Source organism: Scyliorhinus torazame, chromosome 7 (assembly GCF_047496885.1).
Source record: "Scyliorhinus torazame isolate Kashiwa2021f chromosome 7, sScyTor2.1, whole genome shotgun sequence".
NCBI lineage: Eukaryota > Metazoa > Chordata > Chondrichthyes > Carcharhiniformes > Scyliorhinidae > Scyliorhinus > Scyliorhinus torazame.
Genome location: NC_092713.1, coordinates 50,716,346 through 50,737,591, shown reverse-complemented (window position 1 = coordinate 50,737,591; position 21,246 = coordinate 50,716,346). Strand labels below are relative to the sequence as shown.

The 21,246-nt window shown below is 51.6% G+C and overlaps 1 protein-coding gene across 2 annotated transcripts in view; it reads left to right on the top strand.

The window, feature by feature from the left end:
* faah (fatty acid amide hydrolase) overlaps positions 1–21,246 on the top strand; it is a 109,787-nt gene that overhangs the window by 47,485 nt on the left and 41,056 nt on the right. For both annotated transcript variants that reach the window (XM_072510681.1, XM_072510682.1), the window contains exons 8-10: positions 8,913–9,038; positions 16,523–16,620; positions 17,525–17,624. In XM_072510681.1, coding sequence (XP_072366782.1) covers positions 8,913–9,038; positions 16,523–16,620; positions 17,525–17,624 — 324 coding nt within the window. The remainder of the gene's footprint in view (positions 1–8,912; positions 9,039–16,522; positions 16,621–17,524; positions 17,625–21,246) is intronic.

The following is a 21,246-nucleotide window of genomic DNA, read 5'->3' as shown; positions in this document are numbered from 1 at the left end:
CTCGGTACAGTCGAAAGTACTCCGACCTCCGCCTGTTCGTCACTACACTCGCCATCGGGGCTCTGTAAAGGAGCTTAACCCAATTGATAAACCCTATCCTGAACCCAAACCTACGCAGCACCTCCCAGAGGTACTCCCACTCTACTCGGTCAAAGGCCTTCTCCGCGTCCATAGCTGCCACTATCTCCGCCACTCCCTCCTCCGATGGCATCATTATCACATTGGTGTTTAGTTGCCTGCCCTTTACAAATCCCGTCTGGTCCTCGTGGATTACCCCCGGGACACAGTCCTCGATCCTCGTGGCCAGCACTTTTGCCAGCAACTTTGCATCCACATTGAGGAGCGAGATCGGCCTGTACGATCCACATTGCAGTGGGTCCTTGTCCCGCTTTAGGATCAAAGAAATTGTCGCTTCCGACATTGTCGGGGGCAGGGTCCCCTCCTCTCTTGCCTCATTAATGGTCCTCACCAGTAGCGGGGCCAACAGGTCTGCGTACTTCCTGTAGAACTCCACCGGGAATCCGTCCGGTCCCGGGGCCTTCCCCGCCTGCATGCTCCCCAAACCCTTGCTCAGCTCCTCCAACCCAATTGGTGCCCCCAAACCAGCCACCTCTTGCTCCTCCACCCTCGGGAATCTCAGCTGATCTAGGAATCGTCTCATCCCCTCTTCCCGCGCTGGGGGCTGGGATCTGTACAGCTCTTCATAAAAGGCCTTGAATACTTCGTTTAATTTCGTTGCACACCGAACCGTGGCTCCCCTTCCATCTTTGACTCCCCCTATTTCCCTCGCTGCCATCCTCTTACGGAGCTGGTGTGCCAGCATCCGACTAGCCTTTTCCCCATACTCGTAGGTCGCCCCCTGCGCTTTCCTCCACTGTGCCTCCGCCTTCCCTGTGGTCAACAGGTCAAACTCCGTCTGGAGCCGTCTTCTTTCCCCAAGTAATCTTTCCTCCGGGGCCTCTGCGTATCTCCTGTCCACTCTCAAAATCTCCCCCACTAACCTCTCCCTTTCCATACCCTCTGTCTTCTCCCTATGAGCCCGAATGGAAATTAGCTCTCCCCTGATCACCGCCTTCAACTCCTCCCATACCACCCCCACCCGCACCTCCCCGTTGTCGTTGGCCTCCAAGTACCTTTCGATACACCCCCTCACCTTTCTACACACCACCTCGTCCACCAGCACTCCCACATCCAGCCGCCACAACGGGCGTTGGTCCCTCTCCTCTCCCAGCTCCAGTTCCACCCAGTGCGGGGCATGGTCCGAAACGGCTATAGCCGAATACTCCTTCCCCCCCCACCCTCGGGATGAGCACCCTACCCAGAACAAAGAAATCTATCCGGGAGTAGGCTTTGTGTACATGGGAGAAGAAAGAAAATTCCCTGGCCTGCGGCCTTGCAAACCGCCATGGGTCCACTCCCCCCATCTGATCCATAAACCCCCTAAGTACCTTGGCCGCCGCCGGCCTCTTTCCAGTCCTTGATTTGGAGCGGTCCAGTGCTGGATCCAACACTGTATTGAAGTCCCCTCCCATTATCAGGCCTCCTATCTCCAGGTCCGGAATGCGCCCCAACATGCGCTTCATGAATCCTGCATCATCCCAGTTCGGGGCATATACGTTTACCAACACCACTCACGTCCCTTGCAGCCTACCGCTCACCATTACATATCGCCCTCCATTGTCCGCTACAATAGTCTTGGCCTCAAATGACACCCGCTTTCCCACCAATATTGCCACCCCTCTATTCTTCGTGTCCAGTCCCGAGTGGAATACCTGTCCTACCCATCCCTTTCTTAACCTGACCTGGTCCGCCACCTTCAGATGTGTCTCTTGGAGCATGGCCACGTCCGCCTTCAGTCCCTTTAAGTGCGTGAACACTCGAGCCCTCTTCACCGGCCCATTCAGGCCCCTCACATTCCACGTTATCAGCCGGATTGGAGGGGCTCTCACCCCCCACACGCCCCACCGACTAGCCATCTCCTTTTCTGGGCCAGTCCCGTGTCCACGCCTCCCTCACCCTCCAGTCCCTCAGAGGGGGGAACCCCGTCCCGACCACCTCTTCTGTGTCCCATTCCCTTTCGGCCAGTGCAGCAGCAAACCCCCCCCCCCCCGCTAGACCCCTGTCTAGCTTTTTTGCTCCCCCCATATCACTCCCGGAAGTCAGCTGATGCCTGCTGACCCCGGCTTCCCCCGCCGCCCCATTGACCTCCCCGCGCGGGAGTCTCCCAATCCATATGCATTCCTTTGTTCCCCTTCTTGCCTTTCTTCCCGCACGCGGGAAAAAAACCCACGCTTTCCAAAGCCCGCTCCGCCCCCTCTGGCTCAGCTCCTGTCGCGGCCTTGTCTCTCTCCCCCAGCCCATGTAACATTTCCTGCGCGTGATTGACCCCCTATATACAACAACCATCACACATCAAACCCCAAAACATCCCCCCCACCCTCGCAAACCCTCCGTTAGAGTCCAACTTTTTGGCTTGTACAAAGGTCCACGCCTCTTCAGGCGTTTCGAAGTAATAGTGTTGGCCCTTGTATGTGACCCACAGTCGCGCTGGCTGCAGCATTCCAAATTTCACTTCTTTCCGGTGCAACACCGCTTTGGCCCGGTTGAAACCCGCTCTCCGCTTTGCAACCAGTCAGGGTATATTCTGATCTCTGCATTGTCCCACTTACTGCTCCGCTCCTTCTTGGCCCATCTCAGGACCCACTCTCTGTCCGTGAACCGGTGGAACCTCACCACCATCGCCCTTGGCGGCTCATTTGCCTCGGGCTTCTTCGCCAGCACCCGATGTGGCCCGTCCAACTCCAGCGGCCTCGAAGGGGCCTTCGTGCCCATCATCGCCTCGAGCATTGTACTCGCGTATGCCCCGGCATCAGCCCCCTCCACTCCCTCAGGTAGACCCAGGATTCGTAGATTCCTTCTCCTCGACCTGTTCTCCAGGTCTTCGAGTCTTCCCGCCCACCTCTTGTGTAGCGCCTCGTTCTGCTCCACTCTCACCGCCAGGCCCACGAGCTCGTCCTCGTTCTGACTGACTCTTTTCTGTACCTCCTAGATCTTAGCTTCGTGGGCCTTCTGCGTGATCCCGAGTCCTTCAATTGCCGAAAGCATAGGCGCCAACATCTCTTTGCGCATCTCCTCGCGCTGCTCCTCGAAGCAGCGCTTGATGAACTCCTGCAGTTCCCCTTTGTCCTTGGCCGCTGCCATTTTGTTTTCTTTCCCTCGCTTCTCCCGTTGCTCCAGTGTCGCTCCTTTGGCCGTTACACTTCTGGTCCGTTTCATAGAAGTTGGCAGTGTTTGCTTCACCAGTCTGCCCCAAAAAGTCTATGGAAACTCCTGAAAAAGGTCTGCGAGTCGGCTCCAGACGGGAGCTGCCGAATGCGCGACCTACTCCTCCATGGCCGCCACCAGAAGCCTCGTCCCTGCTTCTTCAATGGCCCTGGTAGATCTTTTCACAGTTGTTCCCTCTGCTGCTAGAATTCACCTTTTATAGAGTCAAGCCAGATTGCAGCTTTAAGCTTGCCCTTCCCCCGCCTGCATGCTGGAAGAGGCCCTCGTCTACTGCTGCAGCTCAAGCCAAATCCTTCACTGTTTCTGCCGGGTCTGGTAGCCAAAAGACACAACACTCCTGGGGGACACTGTCAGGGGAATGCTGCAGCCTTCTTCCCACACCGGGAAATGTCAAACAAATGCCGTGGGGGCCCTGTAAAAGAGCCCAAATGTCCATTCCAAGCGGGAGCTGCCGAATATGCGACCTAGCTCTGCATAGCCGCACCCGGAAGTCTAAATTAAATTATCCTGACAGATACAAGGGAAATGTTATGAATTTGTGGTCCCAACATGGGCTTCATATTCATGGGAACGTTTGTTTGGAATTCATCCGTTAGTCCCAGGATTTTGTATCCATTTTTTTTAACAGGCTGAAAATCATGGCAAGTGCAGACTTGAATTCTTTACATGGGCTCACAGTGTAAAATTATTCTGGTAAACTTTACTTGATTCTGCTCCAATGAAATAATCTTCGACACCACCTTATTAACGAATCCATTAGTATTTCCATTGACGTTTTTGTTTCCCCAATAGTCACACTGGCTGACCTGATTTACAAATTCGAAACGAATAATGGGTCGCTTTGTACTGTCATGTAACTGCACTCGCTACCACCGACTTAGTTAAATTTCTATGCCAGTGCATGCAGGAAGCTGATGTTTGCAAAGATTAAAAGAAAACCTTCATTCCATTAATTTAGGTTTGGATTTCACGGCTGAAAGTAATTTCCTGACACTTTGCCCAATGTGTGGGTTGGTTCCTGATAAATTTGTGCTGAATATTAGTTTTTAAAAAAAATCTATTTATTCTCCTCATTTTCAACATTTTCATCAATAAACAAACAAAAACAATTTCAATAACGATCTCCCACACACAAACCGCAACCTGCTCAATATACAGACCAAAACATTCCAGTTACAAAACACAAATTAACAATCAATCCATAAACAGTGTAACCAAAGACAACAATACCGCTGCCCCCCCCCCCCCCCCCAACTCCTCTAATGTTCAATGGCAACCAATTCTCGGAAGTGCATAATAAACAGCCCCCATGAATTGTGAAACCTTTTCTTCACCCCCTTCAGCTAAGACTTCGCCTTCCCGAGAGTCAAAGAAATTCAAGTAGGTTCCCCCCTGACAAGGCGTATCATAGGATGGAGAAGCTGACCTCCACCCCAACAGGACCCGCCTCTGGGCTATAAGTGAGGCAAAGGCTAACATCTGCCCCCGCACCAGTCTGCGCCCGAGCCGGTTCCCCCCCCCGCATCCCAGAATCCTCCCATCCACTTCCTATCGAAAACACCTCACCCAGTATCGGCCCACTCCCCCAACTTTTCACACCTCCTAGGCCAGTGTTTTTCAAACTTTGTTTCCTTTGAGACCCACACCAGCCAACCTTCGCTACTCACGCCGGCTGACATTCGCGCCCCACCATTTTCTCTTTAAAGCGAGTGGTGAGCCTGCTTGGTCCTCATTTACTTGTTTGCTGCTGACAGAATGGAGGAATCGCACTCGCGCCCAAAGCATGTGACATCGACGTTCGGGAGGGGTGTGACCTGCCCTCTGCCTCCCTTCAGGAAGGAAGATTACATTGAATATAAAAAAAACTTCTCCTGCGTCTGCGATTGCGCAAATTCTAGAGCAGCAGCCGCAGCAGCTGGTTTTTAACACTGCCAGCTGCGAGTGGCCTTCAAAATGATGGCCGCGACCGTATAAAAACGACTGATGAGCAGGCATGCATGCGAAGTGTGCCTACATTTTTTTATATGGTCGCGGCTGTCGTTTTGAAGTCCGCTCGCAGCCGACATTGTTAAAAGCCGCCTGCTGAGGCTGTTGCGCGCAAATTTGCACAATTGGGAGCGCTGCGACGGACGGCTCCCCGACCCTCCCGACCCTCCCGACACCCGACTTTGAAAATGCCTGTCCTAGGCCCATCAAAACCTGTTCTATCAGGCTCTGATGGCCGCAGCCCCCCCCCCCCCCCTCCCCCCACCACACTCCCGTTCACTGGCCAGCTTGAGCTCGTCAGTGTGGAGGCCCCTGTCTAGGCCCCACTCCCCACCAACCCCGTCCCCCACGCCCGTTCTCAGGAAAACCAAGAAATTTCCCTTCAACACGCAACCCCAGCGTAAACACAGCAAACCCCAAAGAGCCATCATTACAAAAGAAAATGCCAACTCTTACCTTGTCCAAATATGCAATTTCAACTCATTTAACACATATAGCAACATGCAGTGAAAAATAGAGCTACATACACTCCTCCACCCCCTACCCTCAGTCCAAGACCAATCCGAGGTCCCATTTCTCACTTCTGCCCCAGTCCTTCTGCCTTCACAAACGCCTCTGCCGCTTCCATCGTCTCAAAATAAAAGTCTTTGGGAGTTGTAGGTCACCCTCAACTTAGCTGGGTACATTATGCCGAACTGCACACTGCTGTTATACAGTGCCGTCTTCACTCGGCCGAAGGCCGCCCGCCTCCTCGCCAACTCCACAATAAAGTCCTGGTATATAAGTCCAGCTCCAGCCCACTGCACCTCCCGCTTCTGCTTTGCCCAAAACAGAATCTTCTCCTTCACGCGGTACCTACGGAAACAAATAATCACTGCTCTTGGCGGCTCATTTGCCTTCGGTTTAGGCCTCCACGCCCTATGAGACCCCCCAGTTCGGGCAGGCCCACGATCCTCAGATTTTGCCGCCTAGATCTGTTTCCCAGGTCCTCCCACTTTGGCTCGCAGATCCTTGTTAGCCTCCACCACCCTCTGCAGCTCCTCACCCATCAAGGTGAGTTGATCACTGTGTTGTGACAAGGCCTCTTCCACTCCCTTCAGTTTCTCACCCTGCTCCCGCGCCTTGGCCGATGCCCTCGACATCGCCGCCTTCACCGGGGCAATCGCCTCCTCCACCAGCACCTTCAATGCTGCCATCATCTCCTTCCTCATCACCTCCATGTGCTTTGCAAACTGTTTTTCAAGTTCTACAACCATCGCCTCGGTCATCTTTTCTGCCATGAACAGTGCGGCGCCACCCAGCGACCCAGCCTCCGCCATCCTTCCAGTTGCCAAGCTGACCCTTCATTCGCCCCCTTCTTCACGGCAGCTTTCCTTTGGGTTTTGGACATCTTTCTTCCTTCTGTCTATCTGCACTTATTTGTTGTCTGTGCTGAATATTTGTTCGTTTTTTTTTTCGTTTGGTTATTTTTATAAGATGACTACTTCAATGCATTTTATAAGCAAGAACCGACATCGGTTGCTCTTCCCCCTCCTTTCTCCCCAATCTCTGGGATTCGTGTTAGAACGGATTTATTTAACATATCTGCTTCAGAGCAAGCACCTTTATTATGTTGCTCCATACATGGGGTTCATTTTAGTTATGAAGTTTGGTAAAACAGTGAGGAGGACTGCAAAAGAAAAATGGCACAAACGTGTTAAAGGTTTAAAAATAACAGGTGGTAAAAGCCATTTACCATGGATAAATAAATCAATACAAGTAATAAAGAAGAAATAGGCATATATATTTCAAGAAAAGCAAATGAGGGCTGAGAAATAACAAAGAATCTTAAATATTTGATGCACAATTCTGTAAAATGCAAGTGCAGGTAGATAACCTATTAGTAATTGTTAATGGTTTTTTGTTAATAAAGGAGTTCAAGTGTAAAGATCTCATGATGCCTTTTGTACAAAACATATGTCAGGCACAGCTACACCATGTACAATTAGGGAAGTCATTATGGAATAGGCATTAATGATGTAGTGACCCTGTGACGTAGATAATGAACGCGATTTAACCGAATGGGTGCAGAGCCCCGTAATGAGCGCATTTAGCTGGGTGTTGCGGTAGGGACAGTTGCATATCACACAGGCATTCTCAACCTCCTTAAGTCTTCAGATAAAGACCACTTGACACATCCCTGGGCCTAAATTGCATGCAAATTGCCAGTGAAAGATATTTCCTCCACACCTTCTGGGCTGGACTTCCATCAAGGCTACAGGAAGCAGGAGTTGGAAATGTCTGACTCATGCTTCCCAACTCTGTGTCGCCCTATTTTAGTGTTGGGGAGACAGACATTATTGGAGGCTGACCAGCTGCTTCTGAAACCAGGCCAAGGCAGCGACAGATGCAGCTGGATGATGAGGCAAGCAGATTTAAATGCCCCTGACATTGCCTCAGTTCAATTCATGTTTGTTCGGCATGCTGGAGATTACCCTTTTTTCCCCACCCATCTCCTATGCTCCCTTAAATCTCCCATGCCCACTCACCCAGTATGTGCTAGGCACTTAACAAATCAGCCATATAATAACACTTGCAAGTAGGTTGCACATGAAGGAAACAAAACAGCTATTCAAAATCCCTTTGAAAAACATTCCCTATCTTCCCTTCTCTAAAGCTGTTGATCAAACATAGCCTGTGAAGTTTACATTATAGAGATCTTAATTTGTTCTAAGTATGCACAGAGATATTGAAAAACCACCACAAAGAACGATCAAGTTATTAGATGGGAATAAAGCTGTCTATTAAATGACACTAGCCATCCTCTTTGAACTGTGTAAACAGAACACCTGCCAGACTGACTCATTTAGCTTTTGGAACTCAGCCACGCATTCATAATGAAGCCATCTGATAAATGAATCAATAAAAACAGGTTGAGCAGATGACCAGACAGTTTCTTCCAGTCTTTCAATGGCTGCATGTTTCTTTGGACAAGACTAAATGTTTCTTCAATTGGAATTTCAGTGGAGCTGGCAAGAACAGGAGTGCTTAGTGTGGGCTCCCTACAAATGGGAATTGGGGGCAGGAATCCCATAAGCTGGACCAGCCCACCATTTTTTAAAGCCTTTCTCCATTTGTTCCGACATGAAGGAGGCCTGAAAATCTGGGCTCTTCCTCTGCTGGCCTCAGAATTCAGAGTCGTTTACCTATTCTGACAGAAACTCAATTCACAAAAGGCCTATCTGAATGAATCTTTTCATAGAATTTACAGTGCAGAAGTAGGCCATTTGGCCCATCGAGTCTGCACCGGCTCTTGGAAAGAGCACCCCACTCAAGGTCAACACCTCCACCCTATCCCCGTAAGCCAGTAACCCCACCCAACACTAAGGGCAATTTTGGACACCAAGGGCAATTTAGCATGGCCAATCCACCTAACCTGCACATCTTTGGACTGTGGGAGGAAACCGGAGCACCCGGAGGAAACCCACACAGACACTGGGAGGATGTGCAGACTCCGCACAGACAGTGACCCAAGCCGGAATCTAACCTGGGATCCTGGGGCTGTGAAGCAATTGTGCTATCCACAATGCTACCGTGCTGCCCACAATGCTTTGCACAACTCATCGTGTAAATATAATTGAAACTATTTTCTTTCATTTTAGGTGTTTTCCAGCTCCAGGCGGTTGAGGATAGGCTATTATGAGAATGATGCATTTTGGATCTCCAATCCCAGCATGAAACGTGCAGTTGTAGAAACCAAACAACTGCTGGAGGAAGCTGGACACACGGTGGGTTTACTGATTTATGCCAAAGGATAGACAATAGTCATAGGGACCAGAGACACAATGAATGTTCTTGTGATAAAATAAAAACAGTCTATGATGATTCTACCTCAGGAGGAGTGTGCTTTAGAATCGGACAAGTACAACACTGAAGGAGGGCCAGGCAGCCCATCACCTCTGTGCCTCCTCAGTCCCACTCCCCAGGTCACTCCCTATATCCTTGCAATTGTTTTTATTTCAGCCATTTATTCCATTTTGGTCTTGTTGGGGGGGGGGGGGGGGCAGGGTGCTGCAATCGTTACCCTTTCAGTTGTATAAATAGATCTGGCCAGTATTGTATTGGCTAGAGAGGGAGAACCAGTCGTCAACTACTGGTACTTTGTAAATATTGTTGGAAATAAAAGTTACTTTCTGTTTGACTCTACAAACTCGCACTGGACTCTTCATGGCCCTCACACAAATGCTTACATCAGATAGTTTTCTGACACTTGCTGTCAAAAGCCAAACTGAAAAGCACGGGGAGACTACTGAGTGGAGACTAGTAGTCTTCCCTTATTTGAAGAAATAAGGGAAACAATTGCAAAATATATTTTTTAAACTTTGTCTGGAACACATCTGTCTTTATTGTAGTCAAATCTTTGCAACAGTTTCCCCTAACATAGCTGCAGAACTTACCAATGAGGAATCTGGGGCGAAATTGTCCGTTATCGGCGGAAAGTCCGCCGATCGGCGCAAAAAACGGCGCAAATCCGACTTGCGTCACGTCGGAAAAATGGGTCGATGGTCTCCGGCCCGAAATGGGCTAGCAGCGACGTAATGGGATCCGCGCTTGCGCAGTGGTTCACGCCGTGCAGCGTCATATGCGCCGCACGGCGTGCGGCTCATAAGGCCGCGCTGCTCCCCGCCACCCGACCGGAATACCCGACCGCAACACCCGACTGGATGGCTGGCCGCCGCTCAGCCCCGAGGTTCGAGTCACGCGATGTGGAGGCGCTCCTGGATGCAGTGGAGCAGAGGAGGGTCGCCCTGTATCCCGGGCACGGCCGCAGAGTTGCCCCACGCCACAGCCGGCGTCTGTGGAGGGAAGTGGCAGAGGCTGTCACCGCTGTGGCCCTGACACCACGGACAGGCACCCAGTGCCACAAGAAGGTGAACGACCTCGTCAGAGCAGGCAGGGTGAGCCTCCCCCATATCCCCCCTCCCCCATATCCCCCCCCTCCCCCATATCCCCAAGTGAATCCAGCCCTAACCTTAACCTCTGCAATGCACGCGCAACCGATGGCGTGCATTCATATACCTGCCTAACAGTGTTGCCTTTTACCCCTGCCACCCCCCCCCCCCCCCACAGGAGAAGCGCGCACACAACAATAGGGAGCATGTGAGGACTGGAGGAGGCCCCGCTGATGAGAGGCCACTGACCGAACACCAGGAAAGGGCCCTGGAATTGGCTGGCGGACCTGAGGACCGGGAGGGTGCTGATGCAGAGGTCGGGGGCGTAGTAGCAAGTGAGCCACCGACAGCCCGTCCCCATATCCCCCTCCCCCGAATCACCTGATCACTGCCTGATGTTTAACCATGCATGCTTCATTGTGTATCGCAGGACCAAACGTCCAGGCACCCATCCCCGCAGATGCAGACCGCCCGCAGGATGCCCCTCGGAGGCCACGGGAGACGGAGAGACCCGGACCCTCCGGCATGCGACGCCCGCAGGATGCCCCTCGGAGGCCTCGGGAGACGGAGAGACCTGGAGCAACAGGGAGACGACACCCCCGTCACGTGCGGGAGCGACCACCCAGCGATGAGGGGGGCAGCCACAGGCCCCCGTCACATCCGAGCCAGGACACCACTACCCGGGACACCACTACCCGGGACACCACTACCCGGGACACCACTACCCGGGACACCACTACCCGGGACACCACTACCCGGGACACCACTACCCGGGACACCACTACCCGGGACACCACTACCCGGGACACCACTACCCGGGACACCACTACCCGGGACACCACTACCCGGGACACCACTACCCGGGACACCACTACCCGGGACACCACTACCCGGGACACCACTACCCGGGACACCACTACCCGGGACACCACTACCCGGGACACCACTACCCGGGACACCACTACCCGGGACAGCACTACCCGGGACAGCACTACCCGGGACAGCACTACCCAGGAAGACGAAATACCGGACAGTGACTCGGAGTGGATGGGTGGAGACGAACCCCCACCCCAAAGTGCCATGGACTCAGAGTGGGACGAAGAGCACGACACAACGCCATGGCTGTCACCAACACCCTCTACCATCGCAGAAACACTCACCTCGGTTGGGCACTTTAGTGATGATGCGTCTGGTACACTCACTGGTGCGCACAACACAGTCGTCCCGGTACAGCAGGTGGAGGTAGGAGCAGCAGAGGGGCCGGGCGGTCGGAGGGCAGCCCAGCCCAAGCGAACATCTGCCGCCCAGATGGATCCCGGGTTCCTGCAGTTACCACACCCACACATAGATCCGATGCAACCACCGACACGGAGACAAGCGAAGAGGGTGACGGGCGGCTTGCGGCGGCTGCGGTCGCAGGTGGAGGAGTCCACCCGCGTCCAGGAGCTGGAAGTGGTGCCGGTCATGCGTGCCACCCAGGCCGACACCGCACGGGTGGCGTCCGCGGTGGAGGCAATGGGTGCGACGGTGTCAGACATGGGGAACGGTTTGCGAGGCCTGGGGCTTTCCGTGCAGGCGGCGTCTGTGGCCCAGGAAATGGCTGCCCTCTCACAGGAGGCCATGAGCCAGTGCCAGCGCCAGATGGCAGAGGCGCTCAACGCCATAGCCCAGTCTCAGCAGGCCATAGCCCAGTCTCAGCAGGCCATAGCCCAGTCTCTGCAGGCCATGGCCCAGTCTCTGCAGGCCATGGCCCAGTCTCTGCAGGCCATGGCCCAGTCTCTGCAGGCCATCGCTGAGGGCATCGGCGCCAGTGGCCATGTGCGAGCCGGCGTCGCACTGTCACAGACAGGGTTTGCCAACCCCCTGGGCTCCATGGCTGCAAACCTGCAGACCCCTGTCGATACCAGCACGGGCCTCCAGGACTGGCAGCGCCAGATGTCGGGGGGGTCGTCGGATGGCCAGTCCGTTTGCATCCCCCACCCATGTAGAGGCCTGGGGGCCATCGGGCACCCCGAGGGAGGAGGAGGTGGTGTGGTCCGTCCCGGCTCCCTCTGTAGGGGAGGTCCCGGTACACCGTGACACCTCGGACTCCCCCCTCCTCCGCCCGCCCCCCCCCCCCCCCCTCCGTCCCAGGTGCATCGGGTGGGCAACGGGCAGGACAGGCTGGCAGCCCGGTCATCCCAGTCGCCCGGGCCGCAGCCTGGCCCATCTAGGCCAGGACGCCCCAGGAAACGGCCGCCAAAGGGATCCAGTGTCAGAGGGCAGGAATCACAGGAGTCCACCTCCAGTTCTGCTGTACCGCCTGGGGAACCACGTAGACGTAGTCAAAGGGCCCGTAAGGCCAAACAATTAGACACTGAGTAAGTTGGCATGGTTGCAGGGCACAGATGAGTTTTAGGGGCTAGGGCACGTGCATGAACTCCTTTGGTTATTAAAGTCAATGTTACACCTACAGAAGCTGCCTTTGTGCTCTGTCCAAAGTGTGCGGGGGTGTCATGTACATTGAGCGCAAGTGTGTGTGTGAGGGGTGGTCTTACTTCAGCCCCAGGTGAGTCTGCCCCCTTCCCCCTGGGCCGCCATCAACATCCCCCGGGCAGAGGACGGGACCGTGCGCTGCAGTGTCACAGCCGCATGCAGGGATGGTCCGGGTGGATGGTGGTACTGTGGCCATGGGTCAGACATAGTCCAACGATGTAGACCCAGGAGCTCACCGCAGGGCGGGTTGTCATCATCCTCCATGGCCTGCGATAGACACGCGTCCACCCGCAACTGTGTGAGCCCGGCCCGTTGCGCCGCAGGTGGATCGGCAATGGGGGGGTGGGGGGGGGGGGGGGGGGTTGGGGAGAGGGGTGAGGGTGCTGGGTGGGTGGGGGGTGTGGGTGGTCGGCTGTTGCCACGGTGTGCGGTCTGTGGCCATACTACCCGATTCCTACGCCCATCTAGTCAGTGAAGTGGGCGTCTATCAGTCTGTCCCGTGCCCGCTGGGCCAGCCGGTAACGGTGGACAGCCACCCGCCTGTGTCTACCCCGTCTGCCCTGACCATTACCCCCATCCCCCTCATCTGGGGAGGACTGCGCCTCTTCCTGCTGCTCCTCCACTCCGCCCTCCTCTGCCTGCGGCACATCGCCCCTCTGTTGGGCTATGTTATGCAGGACGCAGCACACCACAATGATGCGGCCGACCCTATCTGACCGATACTGGAGGGCGCCCCCAGAGAGGTCCAGGCACCTGAAACGCATCTTCAGCACGCCAAAGCACCTCTCGATCACTCCCCTTGTCGCTACATGGGCATCATTGTAGCGGTTCTCCGCCTCATTGCGTGGCCTCTGTACAGGCGTCATCAGCCACGATCGTAATGGGTAGCCCCTGTCGCCCAGCAACCAGCCCCTCAGCCGGGGATGGCGTCCCTCGTACATGCCGGGGATGGATGACCGCGACAACACGAATGAGTTGTGTATACTGCCTGGGTGACGGGCGCAGACGTGCAGGATCATCATGCGGTGGTCGCAGACAACCTGTACGTTCATCGAATAGGTCCCCTTCCTATTAGTGAACACGGCCCTGTTATCTGCTGGTGGCCGCACGGCGACGTGCATCCCATCGATCGCGCCCTGGACCATGGGGAACCCGGCCACGGCAGAGAGGCCCACGGCCCGGGCATCTTGGCTGGCCTGGTCCACGGGGAAGCGGATGTAGCGGTGCGCCATGGCATATAGGGCATCTGTCACTGCCCGGATGCACCGGTGCACCGATGTCTGCGATATGCCGGACAGGTCCCCACTCGGTGCCTGGAATGACCCCGTTGCATAAAAGTTCAGGGCCACCGTAACCTTGACGGACACGGGGAGAGGGTGTCCCCCGCCAGTGCCACGCGGTGATAGGTGTGCCAGCAGGTGGCAGATGTGTGCCACGGTTTCCCGGCTCATCCGGAGTCTCCTCCTGCATTCCCGGTCCGTGAGGTCCTGGTATGACTGCCTGGGCCGGTACACACGGGGCGCCCTCGGGTGCCTCCGTTGCCGTGGGGCCGCGACGTCCTCCTCCCCCTCCTCGTCCTGTCGGTCGGGTGTCCCTCCAGCCTGGGCGGCTGCCGCCTGCCCCTCTGCAGCAGCCTGCGCCGCCTCTCTGGCACGCTCCTCCTCCTCCTCATCCAGGGCAACATAGACATGAGCGGCTGCCGCCACGGCGGCCAACATCGCTGGATGATCTGAAAACATGACGGCCTGGTGGGGGGAGGGGAACGACGACATGTCATCATTGCCCATATCCCCTCCTCCCCCCAGCCAGTTGGCATGGACCGCATTGGTCCAACTGTTGGAGGCTGGCACCTGGCCAGGTGGACCAACTCACTTGCCCTCCCATCCCCCTCCCCAGCAGGGACCCCCCCCCCCCCCCAACCTCCACCCCGGCACGGACACCCCCATCCCCCTCCCCGGCACGGACCCCCCCCCCCCCCAACCTCCACCCCGGCACGGGCACCCCCACCCTCCTCCCCGGCACGGACCCCCCCCCCAACCTCCACCCCGGCACGGACACCCCCATCCCCCTCCCCGGCACGGACCCCCCCCCCAACCTCCACCCCGGCACGGACACCCCCATCCCCCTCCCCGGCACGGGCCCCCCCCAACCTCCACCCCGGCACGGCCCCCCCCCAACCTCCACCCCGGCGGTTATCACGTTGACGGGACTTCGGCCCATCCGGAAGGGAGAATATCAGCAGGCCGAAAATCGGCTGCCTTGCGCAGACCCGTGACATTCTCCGCGGCAGCGGCGCCATTAACGCCCCGCCGACTTTTCTCCCTTCGGAGACTTCGGCAACTGGCGGGGGCGGGATTCACGGCGGCCAACGGCCATTCTCCGACCCTCTGGGGGGTCGGAGAATGACGCCCCTGATAACATGACGTATGAAGAAGCAATTTCGATGAATTGGCCAGTGGTGCAATCTGGGTTTCAAGGTTGAGGATATGTGGTACAAAATATATCTGATTAAACTAAACTATTAAAAATATTGCTTATTTCTAAACCGGGTGCGTGGACAGCCAGCGGGTACAGCCCTGTAGTATGAATGAATGAGCTATTGGCATTGCAATAAAAATCATAGCTGATCGTGCTATCAATTCTCTGCTGTCTTTTCGACTGGGGCAAGGCAGTAAATAAAAGCCAAAATGGGTTCATTAAAGCCAGTTAAAAAACTTATTGGAGTTCTTTTGGGGTGCAACTGAATTGCCGGGTGAAGTTGAGGGGTTGAGGGGGTGGGGTGGGGGTGGGGGTGGGGGAGGGGAGATGAAATGCAGATCAATAAGTCTGACCAACCTAAAATCGAGGGGAGTGAGCAACTTGGATAGCATGTGCTTAATCTCTTTGGGGGAGATTCTCTGGCCTCCTCGTGGCGTGTTTTGAATGGCGGGAGGCGGCCACGCCTGCACGATATTCTGGTCACACCGCTGTCATTGAACCCACCCTACGCCGCTGGGGTGCGCCATCGGTGGGACCAGAATAAATTGCAGGCCTGAAGATCTCACCCTTTATTTGAAAAGGGCAGCTTGGTAGCACAGTGGTTAGCATTGTTGCTTCACAGCTCCAGGGTCCCAGGTTCGATTCCCGGCTTGGGTCACTATCTGTGCAGAGTCTGCATGCTCTCCCTGTGTCAGCGTGGGTTTCTTCCGGGTGCTCAGGTTTCCTCCCACAAGTCCCAAAAGACGTGCTGTTAGGTAATTTGGACATTCTGAATTCTCCCTCTGTGACCCGAACAGGGACCAGAATGTGGCGACTAGGGGCTTTCCACAGTAACCTCATTGCAGTGTTAATGTAAGCCTACTTGTGACAATAAAGATTATTATTATTATAGAAATGTTTTCTAACCTTTAATTATTTGTGACCAACCATAAAGATGTATCCTTGATAGTATTATGTATGTGATGTGACCAAATCCTTGCAAAAATGGTGCAGGGTGAATTCATGTCCTAATCGTCTGGCTGGAAGTGAAATAGGTGGGCAATGAGGAGCAGATTCAATTTTTGTTAAGAAGAACCATATTAACTCAGTTAAGAGTGAGTCTTCATTCCACACCACATTGGTCAAGACTAGGCCCTTGAGTGAAGATTAGTTCAGTTTGTTCCTGATTATGTTAAGGTTTGTATTCATTGATTTTTATTTCCTAAAGTGTGATTATAAGTGGAACTAAGAATTCTAAATACTTCAACTGAAATATTAAATCATTTTGGTTGGTGGGAAGAATGACAGCTACTTCTGAGCAGATTGTGTTGCTATTCTCCATTATTATTGCTCACCTTTACATGAACTTTTCATGTTTTATTTTTCAGCTGGTTCCCTTCACACATCTGAGAGCTCAATATGCGTGGAATGAGTTGATATTAAGGGGCATGGGGGCTGATGGAGGCGCTACACTGGTGCAAAGATTGTAAGTCTCATTTTAGCAAAAGAGTTGAAGAAAATGTCTTTTCAGTGCAATTTGAAACATTCAGATTTGTCAACAGACTACAGGGACGATCCTTTAAAACCGAGGTGAAGAGGAATTTCTTCAGCCAGAGGGTAGTGAATCTGTGGAACTTTTTGCCGTAGAAGGCTGTGGAGGCCAAATCACTTGTGTCTTTCAGACAGAGATAAATAGGTTCTTGATTAATAAGGGAATCGGGGATTATGGGGAGAAGGCAGGAGAATGAGGATGTGAAAATATCAACCATGATTGAATGGCGGAGCAGACTTGATGGGCCGAGTGGCCTAAATCTGCTCCTATGTCTTATGGTCTAATTATCTTCAGATGTTATCAGTTAACTTGGCTGTTGTCTGGTGTAGTCTGTTCGTGGTTTCCTAATCATTCTGAATTCATATTAGACAACTGACCACTCGACCTTAGTTCGTGCTCAGTATCGGAAATATCACACGATTCGGTTAAGTAAGAAAAGTTAAGGGCATCCATCTGCAGGGATCAAAGGTCAAATGAAATCAAGTCCAAGGAATATGGTCAGTGGTTCGGACTCCAAAATTGTGCCAGTGCCCTAATGCGTGCCTATTATGATCATTCTTTCTCGGTCTCCTTTATTGAAGTGGCTAAGAAAGTTGCTGTTGTTAGCATTATTTCAGTTCTTGTTCTTTCGATGTTCGGTGTCATTTATATAAACGGATGATTTGCAGCAAATTAGGGATCTTCACAGAATGGTTCAGGATGTAACTCTGATCTGTGAGCACTCGATAGGTAGAAAGCTTTGTTCCTCTGACCTTTCCCAACCATCTTATGTGCTTTGACATGTCCACATACAAACAAGGGAACACGGCTGATTCTTACATGACTTTATGTTTTCTAGTAAAGGAGACATAATCGATCCGACTTTGAATGATCTGTTTATGATACAGAAGCTGCCTAAATTACTGAAGAGGATCATCGGCTTTCTTCTGAAACCTTTTGTAAGTAAAACATTCTCCAAAATGTGAGCCATTTAGAATCATGGAATCATAGAATTTACAGTGCAGAAGGAGGCCATTCGGCCCATTGAATCTGCACCGGCCCTTGAAAAGAACACCATACCCAAGCCTACAGCTCCACCCTATTCCCGTAACCCAGTAACCCCACCCCACCTTTTTGGACACTAAGGGCAATTTATCATGGCCAATCCACCCACCCTGCACATCTTTGGACTGTGGGAGGAAACTGGAGCACCCGGAGGAAACTCACCCAGACACTGGGAGCGCGTGCAGACTCCGCACCGGGTGACCCAAGCCGGGAATCGAACCTGGGACCCTGGAGCTGTGAAGCAACTGTGCTAACCACTGTACTACCGTGCTGCCCTGGATAACCCCGTATTATATGTGCATGCATAAATATAAAAATAGATGTTTGAAAAAAAGAGGATTTAAAATTACATTTTGCAAACATTTGGAATGAATACAATGCCTTCCTATCAAATTTCACTTATCCAGGCACTTTATCTGTCCTCTTTCCGAGGGATGGCCGCACTATGAGCAGTCATTTTCCATACTCCCTGTCTGATAGACAGGCCAATCCACGTTCAGTTATTATCCATCCACCTAATCTTGGGTCTTCCTTGTGCACGTTTTCCTGGTGTTTTGTCTTGCAATACCTCTTTTTTTTCCAAACGCTCCCTTCCTGTTTGCATCATGCCTTAAAGTAAGTGAGCTTCCTTGACATCACTGCCTCAGATAACGTTCCTATAAACAGCAGCTTTCTCGAGCACTCACAAATTTGTCCGCTTGGCTGTCCATGACACTCACAATATCCGTCTGAGTTCTTTCATTTCAAATTCAAGTTTCGTGGCTTTTCCCGATGGTCCAGCTTTTAGAGCTATACATCGTCACCGGCCGCAAAAAGGGTTAAGAAGATGAATTTTCATTGTATTCGAGATGCTATGACTACACCACAATTTTTTTAATGAGTTCACAATGCCTGACACTTGTTCCATCTAGCCCAGATTTCTTTGATAGCCTCTATATCGTCCGTGATGATGACTCAAGATAGGGGAAGGTATCAACCCCTTCAAGCTGAACTTAATCAGGATCTTGCAGGTCTGTCCACCCAACCCCATCCCCTTTCTTGACTAAATAATGGTGACAGATGCACTACCTCCACGGTAGCACAGTGGTTAGCACTGATCCTTCACAGCGCCAGGGACCCGGGTTCTATTCCCGGCTTGGGTCACTGTCTGTGCAAAGTCTGCACATTCTCCCCGTGGTCTGCGTGGGTTTCCTCCGGGTACTCCGGTTTCCTCCCACAGTCCCAAAAATGTGCTTGATAGGTGAACTGGGCATTCTGAATTCTCCGAACAGCGCCGTAATAATAATAATAATCTTCAGTGTGGTGACTAGGAGAGTTTCGCAGTAACTTCATTGCAGTGTTAATGTAAGCCTACTTGTAACACTAATAAAGATTATTATTATTAAATAAAAGGTCTAATTCCTTCATTTAAATCCTGGAAAAACCTACACGCTCACAGGTGAATCTTTGCACAGCATTTTTTCAGGATTAGAATTTACTTAAAGAGCCAAATTTTACATTCAGTGACAGTGTGTGCAAAATGTTACATTATGTATCTCTTGTGGGAGACTGCTTGTTTTTCTCTAAGATTAGTTCCTTCTTCAATGTGAAAATCTTGCCTTATTTTGCAGGCTATCAGGGCTAGGAATTGAAACATTATAGTAGCTCAACATTGAGGCAGACGCACAAATCATCCCCCTTTCTATACACATGACCGTTTTCCTCACTCTGTTGCAAACCTTTCTACTGAGCTAATTTACATTTGAATCATAGAATCATAGAATGCCTACAGTGCAGAAGGAGGCCATTTGGCCCATTGAGTCTGCATCGACCCTTTGAAAGACCATCCTACCTGTGACATTATGATAAATGTACAGAACTGCTGTCCAAAAGCAACCACTAGAGGGAGCTAGATGCAGCACTATATAAGGCATTAATGCTAAGCCTTCTGGGTGAGAGGTTGAGGAAAAGGCGAGAAGACAGACTGTAGGAAAGATAGTGTGAGTGAGAGTAGATCATAGTTATTGTATTAGTGTAGAGATTAGTAGTAGATGACTAGATTGTGAATGTTTATTATCAACTGTTTATTATATAGGAGTAAGAGTAAAATCCAATTAAGTAGTGTTAATAAATCTTAAGCTTTGATCAATATAAAAGCTAGTTGTGGTCTTGGTGAACACTATGTCAACCATCCTCTGATTAGAACCACAAAGAACACCACAGCATGATTGGCGACAGCCACATTTCCCAACTTCGCGGCAAAAGTATATTTCTAAAAATAATAAGCAGTTAGATTAGACAGGATAGCTTTAAGAGAATTGAGGAAAACAATCACCCAGCTACACCGATCAAAAAATCTACACAGACGATGGAAAGTCTGAAGAAACCTGACTACTTCTGAACAGTCGGTAAACAATGTCACAATTGGACATTTTTCAAATGGCAGTTTGGAGTTTTCATATCTGCCTCCGCGCTAGAAAATGCTTGCGATCAGAGAAAATAGTGCTTCTTCGTAATTTGGCTGGACTGCAGGCATTACAGTTGTTTAACTCCTTTGAATTTGCTGAAGATGAGGATAAAACAAAGTATAACATAGTGCTACAGAAATTCGTGCTCACTGCAAAAAGCAAGTGAACGAGACCTATGAGCGCTACATGTTCAGAAAAAGGCTGCAGCTGAAAGGGGGGGTTGGTAGATTATTTTATTACTGCTTTAAAGTTAACGCAGTTGTGTAACCTCCTCCGTTGCTGATTCAATGCTTGTTTTTGGGATTAATGACGAACGTTTGCGAGAAAATTTGCTGAGACGACCGCTGGATGAAGCGATTCATATGTGCAAAGCCAGTGAACAAGCATCCCCTGACTATGCGGAGTTCTGGGCAAACGAAAAAGGTGCAAAGTTGGGAAATGTGGCTGTCGCCAATAATGCTGTGTCGCAGCATAGAAAACTGCATACAATGGCTGGTGGCCATTTTGAGAGTGATTTCACAAGCATGATGACATGCACGTGCTTTGGCCACGCCCACAGAAACAAAAGACAAACAATGTTCCAATTGTTGCAAATTCAATCACTTTGCAGCACAGTGCCATTTCGCAACAGCTTTTACAGCGAATAAATTTTAAAAATCCTACAATGGCTATAGGAAGATTCAGAGTGTGCAGAGTGAAGGAAAAGAAAGAATATCTTGACTGATAATGATGATTCCTCCCAATATGCACTAAAGGATACTTTAATGGTTGATGCAATTACTAGGATTAATGCACTGGAATGTAATTACAAACCAGTACTACGGCTTTCAATAATTATTAAAGAGTAGACTGTACTACTTGAAATAAATGAGACTGAAATTCTATTTAAGATAAATATAAGAGCACACACAAATTTAATAATGGAAAAGAATTTAAGACGAGCATATAGCACACCACATTAAAGAAATCAACCTGTTGGTTGACTGACTATAATAGAAATACCATAGCCACGAGAAGTTCCTGCTGTCTCATTGTTCAGAATGGAGACATCAGTATGCCAATTGACTTT